Source organism: Pseudopodoces humilis, chromosome 5 (assembly GCF_049639895.1).
Source record: "Pseudopodoces humilis isolate 2021_Gansu_Grassland_sample_001 chromosome 5, ASM4963989v1, whole genome shotgun sequence".
Lineage (NCBI taxonomy): Eukaryota > Metazoa > Chordata > Aves > Passeriformes > Paridae > Pseudopodoces > Pseudopodoces humilis.
In genome coordinates this window covers 25,575,656-25,588,377 of record NC_142204.1, presented here as the reverse complement: position 1 = coordinate 25,588,377, position 12,722 = coordinate 25,575,656, and the positions used below count along the sequence as shown (strand labels likewise).

At 43.7% G+C, this 12,722-nt stretch overlaps 2 protein-coding genes across 5 annotated transcripts in view; one reads left to right on the top strand and one right to left on the bottom strand.

Annotated features, from left to right (window-relative positions):
• Positions 1-1,785, top strand: part of LOC102110278 (putative RNA-binding protein Luc7-like 2) — a 32,318-nt gene extending 30,533 nt beyond the window's left edge. For all 4 annotated transcript variants that reach the window (XM_088055182.1, XM_005527692.3, XM_005527693.3 and 1 more), the window contains one exon: positions 869-1,785. In XM_088055182.1, coding sequence (XP_087911308.1) covers positions 869-1,061 — 193 coding nt within the window. In that variant the 3' untranslated portion in view covers positions 1,062-1,785. The remainder of the gene's footprint in view (positions 1-868) is intronic.
• Positions 1,786-7,227: 5,442 nt separating this feature from the next.
• Positions 7,228-11,880, bottom strand: LOC102110092 (cytoglobin-like). The gene is made up of 3 exons (XM_014256596.2): positions 11,660-11,880; positions 9,535-9,766; positions 7,228-8,351 (listed from the first exon to the last, which is right to left on the bottom strand). The coding sequence occupies exons 1-3, from the start codon at positions 11,752-11,754 to the stop codon at positions 8,223-8,225; spliced, it is 456 nt and encodes a 151-aa protein (XP_014112071.2). The 5' UTR covers positions 11,755-11,880; the 3' UTR covers positions 7,228-8,222.
• Between the last annotated feature and the right edge of the window lie 842 nt (positions 11,881-12,722).

Here is a 12,722-nt window from a genome sequence, read left to right as displayed (position 1 = left end):
TAGAGAGAGTACAGTCTCACTGTCCAGAGTACCAAATTTTTCAACTAGGAAATGATTGGCTAGCTGTTAAGATTTTTCTGTAAAAGTCTGTGTTAGAACATTTTGTGACTGCAGTACATGGTAAAATACAGGTGGAATGTTTTTCAAAAACAGACCCAAGTGCATCTGGAAGGGAATATAGAGGAGGATGTCTAATCCATTCTTCTCCCATACGGGTAGCTAATTTAGTTTAAAACTACATAGTTTATTTAGCAAAACAGGTCTTTTCTGTCTCCATCATAAAGGTTTTGAAAATGCCTATTTATCAGAGTAAAATATCTAAAAAGAACATTACCCCAACCTTTCCAAGTCACACAAGGGTTCATTCTTATAACAAAATATGGTTGTAGAACAGATTGCAGTTTTGGTTTGTATCTGTCATACAGAGCCTCCCTTCACGAATTACGCAAGTTAATTTCCCCCTACTTTGAAGCAAACTCATGTTTTAAATGTGTTTTTTTAAGTTTGTAATTTATAGTTGGAGAAAGGCTACACTGTTCTTAAACTAGAGACTACAGATGAGAAACTTCTGCTCAACTCCAATTACTCCAGACTTGGAGGTGGAGGCTGAAAGAGATGTAGTGAAGCACATTGTGCTTAATCTGGGCTCTCTAAGAAATGTAGATTAAATCCTACCTCATAGTACTTGTCTTTTGAAGTGGCAAGTAGGAAAGGGAGAAGAGTAGAATGATTTGATGTCTTCTCATATGCTTCTGTTTATATAAATCTAAAGCTGGGTTGGAAAAGGAAGAAAACTAAAATCTAAGTGCTGTTTGATAGCTACCAATTCATGTCTAACTTGAATTCTCAAATACACTGCACTTTTCAGATCCTCTAAAGAAAGATCTTCCAGAGACAAAGAGCGTTCAAGGGATCGCGATAGAACATCCCGTGATAAAGACAGAAGCTCGAGGGAGAGGTCGCCACGGGATTTCAAAGACAAGAAACGTTCGTACGAAAGCGCTAACGGCCGATCAGAAGAGCCGAGGAGCTCAGAGGAGCGTGAAGCAGGGGAGATATAACTGGCTGTATATTGACCTGATCTCTAGCTTCCTATGGAGTTGCATACTTTGGTTTAGTTTACAGTTGTTCAAAGGGACACCAGTGAGCAGTTCCAACACTGATCCTACTAGGGTAGATGTACAGTATATAAAAGTGGTTATGACAAAGTCAGAATTAAATCCCATGAAGTAATGATGCCTAAAGCTGGGTCCTGGACTTCCATCAAGTTGTAAAACTTTTCTGAAAAATTTCTCTTTATTCAGGACAACAGTTTTATGTACCAAGATGCAGATCTCAATGTTTTTAATCTCCTTTCCAATACAAGTTAGTGAACAAATTATATTGTACTACTTGCCTTGGGTGCTTTTGAACCTTTATAATTTCTCCAATTCTGCTCCAGTCAAAACAGCAGCATTGAAAGGTTGTATTTGGGGGGATTTTTTTTTTTTTTGTTTGCTTTTTTCTAAGAGGGTGGGTGGATGGATATTACCTTTTACTCTGTTCTCAGTGTTGGGTTTTATTTTTGTTTGGGATCCTAGGAGTTGATTACAGTGGGAGCATTTAGACAGGAACATGTGCTGGAGAAAGCGGAAATGTCTTTTTACAGTGCCTATTTAGACTTGGAAATTGAACAGCTGTTGCATTACATCTTTTTTATTTCTACTTAAATTTTGAAATCAAAGCCAGTCCCATATCTGTACCATTTGATTGGTATGTGTTCAATATATTTGTTTTTTTCCATAAGGACTCTTTCTGCTTTTTCTTGTGGAGTACATCTTTAATTGTATTAAAACAAACAAGCAAAAAAACCAGCAACAACAAACAAAAACTAAGAACAAAAGAAATAAAAAAAATTAAAATGAAACCATATTGTCCAATAACTTAACAAGGATATACTGGTCTCTTAAGGTGGTTAACTAGCAGTTCAGTCTTTTAAAAAATACCTGATTATTAGAATTTTAAACATACAGATATGTGTTAGGATAAGCAGTCATTCCGCTTACAATCCTGATTATTCTAAAATCTTCAAAAGCAGAAACATGTAGAGTCAATCATAGAACAGTTTGGGTTGGAAGGGACATTAAAGATCATCCAGCTCCAACTCCCTTACTGCAGTCAAGGACCCCTTTCTCTGGACCAGGTTGCTCACAGCCCCATCCAGCCTGGCTTTGAACATTTCCAAGGATAGGACATCCACAACTTCTGTGGACAACCCTCAGCACTCTCACTGCAAAGAATTGATTCCTGACATCCAATCAAAATCTACCCTCTTGCACTTTAAAGCCATTCCCCCTTGTCCTGTCACTACATACCCTTGTAAAAAGTCCCTCTCCAGTTGTAGGCTCCCTTTAGGTACTACAGCATGCTATAAGATCTCGCCAGAGCCTTTTCTTCAGGCTGAACAACCTGAACTCTGGCAGCCTTTCCTTATAGGAGAGGTGCTCAGTCCCTCTGGTCATTTTTGTAGCCTCTTGTAGGCCCACTCCAATAGGTCCATGTCCTTCCTCTGCTGAGGACCCCAGAGCTGGAAGCAGGTGGGGTCAGTGGGGTCCCACCAGAGCAAAGGAGAGGGGCAGAATCCCTTCTCTCACCCTGCTGCTCACAGTACTTTGGGTGCAGGTTTGGCTTTCTGGGCTGTGAGTGCACATTGCTGGGTCACGTCCAGCCCCTCATTCATCCCAAGTCCTTCTCACCAGGGCCGCTCTCCATCTGTTTGTCCTTCAGCCTGGGTTTGTGCTTGGGATTGCCCTGACCCCGGTGCAGCACCTTGCACTTGGCCTTGTTGAACTTCTTGAGCTTTGCACAGACCCATCCCTCAAACCTGTTGAGATCCCTATGGATGGTATCCCTTTCCTCCAGTGTGTTGACTGCACCAGCTCGCTGAGGGTGCCCTTGATCCAAGTCCATGTTGCTGACAAAACACAAAGGGGTTGCTGTCCAGTCTGTTGGATTGAACGTTCTTTGGGGCATTTAAACTACTCTGATATGCCCTACTCCCACATAGAATTTAGATACTGGTACATTTTCCTGCTTGTGATCACACCACCAAGTTATCTAATAATGATGCTTAAGAGCAGCCTTTGTAATGATTCATTGGCATTTCCAGCAGGACATTTACACTTCTGCAAGGACTTGGATCCAGCATTGCACATTCCACTTCGAATTCATATCATTTTAAGCTCACAAAGTGATGATGACTAACTACTTAACCCTTTCATTCATTCATTTATCCATTTGAATTCTGAGCATGAGTTTCCTTCCTGGGGCTGTTTCTTGATTTCGTGGATGGCTAAGGTTCTTGATGAATGGAAGTTAGGAGTGTTTTGTCCATCTGGTACAGCAGAGTGTAAGTCCTTGGTAACATTGATTGTCACATAGTTGTTAATGGGATTCTAGTGGTGTGACAAAAGGTGAGCAGTCAGTTCTAGATATATCTTACATAGCACCAGTGCCAGTGATTCCTTTGGAATTCTTTTCTGGAATAATGATATTCCAGAAATAATGAGGACCTGTCTCCCCCTGCAGCCAGCAGTGGGAAGTTTTGTATTGTAAAAAGGGGGAGGAAGGGAGGGTGGGTGACATTTGCATACTGTGACTAAAAAGTGCCTAGACTCCACACTAGCAAATTCTGGACAATATGCCATTCATTTTACAAATGGCTTTTAAATTTATTTACAAAAGGGCAATTTGGTTTGGGCCTTCCCTTACATAGAGGAAGTACCAGACTAAATGTTAAGCAAGAAGGTAAGGCTTATATCTGATTCCCTCATAAAATAATCTGAATTACTTGTGGAAATTCAGGACTGAAGTGCAGTTGGGAAGAAAAAATTAAGATGACTGATGAAACACATTTAGGATGCAAAAGATTTGGAGCATCGATATCGGAAGAGGAGAATTGTACCTAAATATGGATCTTCCACACATCAGAACCCAACAACCTTCATTTCCAGGAGTGTAAAACTGAGGTATTCATCACATGTAAATTTCCTGCTGCACAGCTGAAGAGTGGTATGGACTGACCTTAGTCTTCATGGTTAAACAGATAATGAAATGGAGCCCTTGAGGGAACCTAGTGATGTTGTAGCTCAGGATCAGCTTTTGAGATCTTGGAAATTTTGCTGATGCAGTTGTAGCTCCATAGCAATTCTATCAAACTGAAAATGTACAATATGAGCAGAAAAAGTAAATTACTTAACTGATGTAAAGTGTTTGAACTGCAGTGAACCTACAAGCATCATTCCCGTATCTCAGTCCAGATTACTCAGGGGAGTGCAAAGCAGAAAGGTTAAGATGAGAAGGACTTGGAGGGTGGCACATTAGCAGAAATGAGATCCTCTCCTGAACATGGAATCATCAAATTGGTTACCTTGAAAAAGCCCCTCAAGATCATCAAATCCATTCATTAACCCAGCACTGCCCGGCCCACCACAAAACCAGGTCCCTAAGTGCACATCTTCATACCTTATAAATACCCCCAAGGATGGCAACTTGGCCACTTCCCTGGGCAGTCTGGCCTAGTGATGCACAGCCTGTGTTGCTTTTCCCACTGCAGCAGGAGGAACGACACAGTAAAATGGTGACATTTCCAAGCAGAGGTGCTTGGCCTCGTGTCACTGTATCCCATCACCCAAGGTAAGACTTGGCAGTGCAGCTGGCAGAGGAGGCTGTTCCTCTGTCCCCTTGCCTTCCACCTGCTGTTGAATCTGGGAATTACCATCCTGTTGCTACAATGGATAGCCCTGCCCTGGAGCCCTTCTTTCAGTGCATGACCTATCCCCAGGAGCAATGGGAGAAAAGAGGTAAACCAGCTCTCTAAACCAGTGCAAAGGGATGACTGAGCAAGTGTTAAATATTGGAGCAGAGATTATCTATGTAGCTGAAGGGAGAATGGTAGCAAGATTACAGACCCCTGGGGCCAGTGCAAGGCAGCCAAAGGCATGGGTGGGTGTCGAGTTTTGCGTGAGTCTTAGGTCTTCAAAGAGACAAGAGCAGTTGTTGGTTGTTGTAAAGTTGTTTATTGCATGAATACATCAGTCTCAAAGGCAAAGGGTTCAGTGTATTAAAGTCCATGCTAAAAGCTTTCTGGCATAGAGTCCCGATGTTCTGAGCAGAAGCAGCAGCTTCTCCCCCACCTTTTTTTTTCTTTTTTTTTTCATCCCAATACAGGGGGATTTTATTCATAAATCACCCAGTCAGCTAAAAACACGATTCTAAAACATTCTTCTTACACCAAACTGAGCTTAATTCCAATGTGCAAAAGTAGTGTCAGTTCTTGCCCAAAATCTACGTATATAGTTCTCTGTTCTATCTAGAAATGCAAGCTATGTTCTGCTATGTGTTTGTTATGTCTGGAACTAAGTTAATTTTGTAAAAGGGAGCACTACTGAGCTTTAAACTAGGCTTTAGGGCTTTTTGCTAGCTAACACACTCTCTTAAGGCACTTAAGATACATTTCTACTTATTTAAAACTGAAACTTTCACTCCTGCTTCACTTCTGTGCAGCTTAATATGTTTCAGTTTCTCTAAAGGCTCCAACTTAATCCCTGCATTCCTTTCTTTCTCTGAGGGACGCTGAGAGGCTTCTGTTTCATGCATTTCAACAGGTGGATACATCCAAGCAGATGGGTTTACCTGTGGGGACACAGCAGATGGGGGTGGCAGTCAGCATTAAGCTAAGTATAAATGCAGACTGAACCACGCTTCAGAGGTTATGGCAGTGTGCAGTGTTGCGTAGGGGCCTGCAGCACCTGATAACCACTCCAGTTTAGTGTTCTCTGTCCCATATTTCACTGCCACCTTCCTCAACATCGTTGTCTTTTATTCCACAGACAGTAGAGAGTAGTTTCTTCTGATGCTTATAAAAAAAGAGGCTTATAAAAAAATCTTAATGCACTCTTTGTCCAGTCCTGCACGATGGTTCTTTTGTTCTTTGGGTTTTTTGCTTTGATCACTTTTTTCCACTTGCTTAATAAATTCTTGCACTGCTTCTCCTTATGTAATGATTTATTCTTTTCAGTAAGACCTGAAATCTCTCTTTCCCTGCAGTTTGCAAAACTGGGAAGCAGCAGACTGCTGGGCAGGAGTTGTATCAGCAGCTGGAAATAGAAGGAAAGAGGAAAAAATGTTTCCTTCTAGCCCTGGCTCTCCACTTTATCTCTGCTTCCCCCTCTGTGAGCATAGAATGGAGTCAGCAGGCGATTAGAAAGTTCTCTCATGACTTACCTCTCTTGGCTCTGGTTTGTCCCAAATCCCTTCCTCTAGGCTCAGTGATGTTGCCAGAGCACTGCAGGCAAGCAGAGTTCTAGGAGATGCACCATCAGAAAGGCAGCATTAACTAGCAACAAAGCAGGGCTGGACACCAGCAAGGTCACAAAGGGACTGAGAGCAGTAGGAGCTACCGTGGCTGTACAGCCCTTTCTTAGGATGAAATGATCTGACAGATGCTGGCTGTGGCAAAGCATTGATGGTGATGCTCAGTTAAGTGCACAAGGGTTAGGAATCGTTCCAGGTGCTGTCTCAGAGGGGCTGCAAAGAAGGCATTTTTACACCCCTCAGGCACCTTCAGTCGGCTGGAGCCTGTCTCCATCTCTAGAAGGTGGTACGTGGGTGGGGACTTTTCTTTGGAACCACTGTAGCTTTTTAACTGCTGCCTTCAAATATTCCTAAACTCAGCCTGGTTTGCAGCAGAGCAATGGGAGTAAAGAACTGCCAGCACCTCTTTTCAGAGCTTTAACTACTTGTACTCCCTCAGAGGGATTTGAGACTATAAACATTTTTTTACACATCTTGTTCTTTTTTTACAGTCCTTGCCAGTGCTGTGCAATACACTCCCCTTTCTCCCCGAGCTGAACAGAACAGTGAAGCAAATAAAGCAGCCTGCCCCATCTTCCTCTCTGGCTACAGTTCCTCTTCTGGACTTTGGGATTTAGCATCCTTTGCCAAATGCAGTGGGTGAGGAAAACTACATGTTTAATGAAGGAAAACTGCATTTTTACTTGTTTAGAAAACTGTTGCTTCATGGTTAAGTGAAAACCATGAGAAGCCTGACTGCCACAAGTGTGATGGGTGCCTGGGTGGGAGCTTGAGCTGGTTTTGGAAACCCCCCAGAACCACCAATAAAAGTGCACTGTAACCAGCTGCCACTGCTGCACATCACCTTTTCTGTGAAGCAAATGAGAGGGTATATCTGCTTTTTCTGTGTTTATTGCATTACTGAAGCAAACCAGCATGTGGTTATTTGCAGTTATTAGCTGATTATTTCACCAAGTCTAAGGAATACAAAGAAAAATAATTAAGTATTTCAGGACCCAGTTAGCTCTGAAGGGAGGCTCAGGCTGTTTGACTGGACAGGATGAGTTCCATGTCAGGTTAAGCCCCCCCCCCCGTGCTGCCCATGCAGCGAGACAGCAGTCTCCATCAGCTGGGTGCATTTTGAGTGCACAAGAGCCAGTGAACTCGACTCTTGCTTCATGTGGGAATGCAACCCAAGTAGTTTCCTGGGAGTAACACAGTGAAATCCACAGCCTGAAGATGTTCATCCCTGCCCAGAGGTGTCCAGTGGTGACCACACTCAATGTCGTCATCCCTTGTGCTGAAAGCTGCTCTGAGAAACCAAGGTTGGGTGACTCTCCTGGTTCATGCAAGATGGGACTTTGCTCATGTCTCTCAGATGGTCATTCCTGTACACCACTTCCCACTTGTTTAAGTTCAAACACAAAACAATACTCATGCCTTTTAAATAATGACCTCTACCAAGATTCTGGAGATGCTTCAATTTGGTCTCCTTCAGGTCATCCATGAGGATGGAGAGGTGGTAGGTGAGCCAAAGAGCTGCTGGTGCTGCTGGAAGGAGCAAGTCTTTCTTTTAGGAATAGAAATCTTAAAGTCACCATCTTAAAATGTAATCTTCAAGGATGGTGGCCAGAGGAACCCACCTGAAATGCTGAAACTGCAAAGCATATTGGGATTTGTTGGTTGACTTTGATGTATCTGTGGGTTTTGTTTAGCTGTAGAAACTCAGTTTGCTAAGAAAATTATTGACATTGATATCTATATTGTGTAAGCCTTTTTTCTTGCCTGTTTTTATTTTTAAATTTTAATTTTTCCAGCTGTGGCTGGGGGCCCAAAAGCAGCAAATCAGTGCTGGCAAGTTGTTTAAAGAGCCTGGAAGGTGCACATCCTCACCAACCCTCCTCTTTGTAGATATTGTTCAGGTGGGTGCAGATTTCATTGGTCACCTTCTCAAATGAAGCTTTGCTGTCTCCGCCAAATTTCTCCTCCATCAATTGTAAAATAATGTCACAGATAATCTAAACAAGGAGAAGAGAAGAAACAACCAGTGTGAACTTTTCTCCACATTAGAGGCATAAGAAATTACATCTCTTTAGTTGGGATTCTTGGAGGGCAAAAAGGGGTACGAGAACAATTCACAGCGCATGACCTGCAGAGCTTGTAACAGGGCATGGAAAATAAGATGCATTATAGAATTCACAAAAAGCTGCTGTTGGTGTTTTTAACTACCTAGTTGTATCTAGTTAATGTTGACTGCACCTGTCACTTAATGTTGGCTGTATAGGACTGATGTGCTTTGTACATCCACTGCAATCCTCCAGGCAGGAGACTGTCCCAAGTATTTAGAGGCCATGATCAGCCCCTTGTTGGACACCGATGGAATATATGGCTTGGGGGTAAGTTTTTCCCTCATCTTTCCTGCTCATTAGCTATCCAGAGTTCTTGCAGTCACTAGGTAGGTGACTAGGACAACTCCTTTCCTGTGCAGCATTTATTGTTCTGTGTGCATCTTTACTCTGAAAAAGTATTTTCAGCCAGGAATCATCACTTATTTTTCCACTCATTGAAAACTGAGCCCAAATTTAAAAACTGCTTTTGAAATCACCATTTTGAAATAATCTTTGCCAGAAGGTGCCTCTTTTTTGCTATGGAAGGCAGACAAAACAGTTATAGATGCAGTCTGCTGGTGACCTTAGGTAGATCTGGACAAGTAATTTGATCCTGTTTTTATTATTTGTTTCATTATGACAATGCTTGTTTGTTTAATGATGACACTGTTGCTCAATAACAGCTGGTTTAGTTGTTGTAGAAAAGCTCAGCTCCTGTTACAAGATAAAAATACATCAGGGACTGAAGTCCACGGCTGAAATGCTTTTCTGTATCTTGCTATTAAATGGCAGGTGTGGGGATCATATTGCACTAAGAAAACCCTCTACAGCTCATGGGCAGCTGTGCAGCTCCCACCTGAGCACCACATCACCTGCCTGCACCACATCTGCTGCACAGCTGTTTTCCCCACCAGTGCCAGATGTCTCCTGCCATCTTCCACCATCAACCATCTCACCTTCTACCACCTCCATTCTCTGAGGCATATATATGTATTCCTACATACAAAGCCTATGTTCCTCAGTTCTACCTCTCAAAGGGGAAACCATGTCCTCCTCACAATTACACTCTTTGGGAATAGGGCTGCTCACTCACCCTAAAGTTTTTGGGGTCAATCTTCAGCTGGGTGGCATGTTTCTTGCCGAGTGGGGTCACTATCCCAAGAAAAGCCTCAGAGTTGCCCAGGTGTTGCACCATGTCGTTGATGGCACTGAAAACCTTCTTGCCATGGCCCCTGACTTGATCTGACTGTTTCATCTCTTCAGCAGAGTCCATGCCTTTGAAATGTGTGAAGTAGGACTTGGTGTCTGGGTGCTCGGTAAACATCCTGTTGAGGAATGAGAGACATTCTGACTTGTGGACCAAGCTATCAATGAGACATGGCCACACATTCCAGCCTTGCCTTATGCATTTATGTCCCTTTTCCCCGTCTCTTTATTAGAACAGACACTTCTGCATTCCTTGTTTCTCTGTTGCCTTTTGCACTTGTGCATAACCCCCATGCACGTAGCAGCCAATCCTCTCTCCCTTGCCTCTGCCCAGGGTATTTCCTTTGCTCCTTTGATGTTAAAACCTATAATGAACTTATGCCACTGCTTCTAAAGTTAATATTTTGTCAGTGTTAACGCTGTGTTACTTTCACAGAGAAGTGGGAGCAGGTTCACATGGGGTGACTGTGACAGTTCAATATTCCCAAAGATGCTCTGGACAGCAGATATGACCACTGTGATACCGGTGGATGTCTTCATAGAGAAACCCTACTATTGGTTTTGTTAATTAACCCCTTCCTATTGTCCACTGCAAAGCTTTCTTCCTGACTATGATGGATTGTTGCTTGAGTATAGGGTACTGCTCATGTAATTTATTCAAAAGTAACACAATTCAGTGTGTTTGAAATTATCTTTGATCAATTACAGTAATCTTGGTCAAACTCTTAAAAAGAAGCAGTTTACTCTATTGGATAAACTGCTTATCTATCTGAAATATCCATAGCAAATTCTACATTGCATTTCAGAGTCACAAAATGGTTGGGTTTGAAGGAACCTCTGGAGGCCACCTGGGTCAACACCACTGGTCAAGCCAGTTGCCCAGGACCATGGCCAGATGGCTTTTGACTATCTACACGTGTGAAGACTCAACAACTTCTTTGGGCAACTTGTGCCAGTGCTCAGTTGCATTCAGAAGTAAAAGAAGTCTTTCCTGATGTTCAAGGGAACCTTGTTCTGTGTTTCAATTTGAAACACATTGACTCTGGTCCTGTCTTGTGGCACCACTGAGACGAGCATGGCTCTGCCTTCTTTGCACTCTCCCTTCAGGTTTTTATGTACACATTGCTAAGATTCCTCTGAGCTTTCTCTTCTCCAGGCTGAACAGTCATAGCTTTCTCTGCCTTTATTGGAGAGATGCTGCAGTCCCCTCATCATCTTCCTGGTCCTTTGTTGGACTCTTTCCAGTATGGCCATGTCTCTCCCATCCTGGGAAACCCTGAACTTCTCTACAGGCAGGTCTGGGGCTGTAGGACACTAAAGCAAAACCTTCTAGGGTAAATTACCCCGGGGAGACAAGCTACTGGATGCTAGCAACATTTTATGGCTGCACTTTGGACCCTAACTGTGCTCAGGTTGTGTAGCCTGTAGAAGGAAAGAGCAGCATGTAAGGTGAGGGGCTCATGAGGGTAATCCAGGCACAAGGTGTGATATACAAGAAAGCTGGAGAGAGGGCTAAAGGTCTGATAACCAGAAATAGTATTTGAACTGATCCATGCTTATGGAGTGATGGAAGTCCCAGATGAGAGTGGAATATGTGAAAAGTGAACAGAAGATAGGGAAACAGAATGAAAGCTAAGAGAGGAAAGGATATAATACAGTGAAACAGATGGACTGAGGCTGAAGGAGAATCAGAAGTGAAACACTGAGTTTAAAAAGAGCACTAAAAGAGTTTAGAGGTAGAGGTAGATGGAAATAAGGCCCATGTTTTGTTCCTGTTCTCTTTCATACCACACTTTCTTTCCTTTACCTTATGGATGAAGATATTGTTCTTGTCTCTTCTTCTTTTCCCACCCCCTTACCCCTTTCTTTTTCATTTTTCCTTGTGTGGATCGCTCCTCTTCCTAGCAAGGGCTGCATGAAAAACATCAAGACATGCTCCTAAGCAGTAACGCCATCCTTGCTGTTCCTCCTTCACCCCTGCGGGGCAGCAGCTGGATGGGCTCTTTCCTTACCTGACCAGCACAGCTGTCCCATTGTCCTCAGCATCCACATATATCTTCTCCCAGGCACCACGGGCACTTTGCACCTCTGCTTCAGAGAGCGACATGTGGAGGAGATGTTGGCAATGGAGGCTGCAGCAGGAAGGAGAAGGACAGGGAGGTCCTGGCAGGGTCTTTCTGCTCCAGTTCTCCTCAGGGCTCTCTAAATACTGCCCTGGGGATTTAAGAGATCTTGAAGGGTCTCTTTGTCTCTGTTCCCCTCTGTCACATTTCTGCAGGTTTTAGAGCTACCTAATCACTTTTAATCAGGAAAGAAACTAACCACATGAGAAGGAGGACTAGCCCTGTAGTCGTAGGTCAGGTGCCAAAGCAAAGGTCTCACCGTCTGAGGAGAGAAGGGAAAAAAGGCAGTTTTCAGTGGGGAAAAAAAAAGATCAATTCTCTTCACCCCTCACCTCTGCCAAAGCCAGTGCTTGGCTTCTCTTTCCTGAAGGTGATCCTTGCCCAAGCACTAATTTTCCTGGTTTTCTCCCAAGAGTGCTGCTGTGCTGAGGGCACTGTGGTGCCTTGCCATCCCCTCTCCCTGGCATTTTTTGGTCCTTCAGTCAAAGATCCTGTTTCTAGCTCCAGCAACTCTCTCCAGTCCTGCCTTCACACCAGGGTCACTGCTTTCCCCGCAGCCCTCTGGTTTAACAGGGGCTCACCCCACAGCTGCTTCCAGCCTTGGTCCCATGAGGGTGGGAGGCTGAAAATGACAGCATTGCAGGGATGGTGGTGGCAGCGCGGCACAGCATTCCTGGCCACGGTGCCCTGCAAAGCCACTTCATTTTAGCACCGGATATAAACGGTGCAGCACAGTCAGGCCAGGCCATTTCACTTTTCTAACCCTCTTGGCTTGCAGCTGCCATCTCTGTCCTATCTCTGAGCCCTGACTGCCTGGGAGAGAGATAAGGGGCCAAAGAAGGGCCAGGGTGGAGCTGCAGACAGCATCTCTGGACTTGTTATAGTCACAGTCACTTGGAACTGGAGGCAAAAAGTTTTTGTGGATTATCCATGCAATGCCTGGGCTTAACCT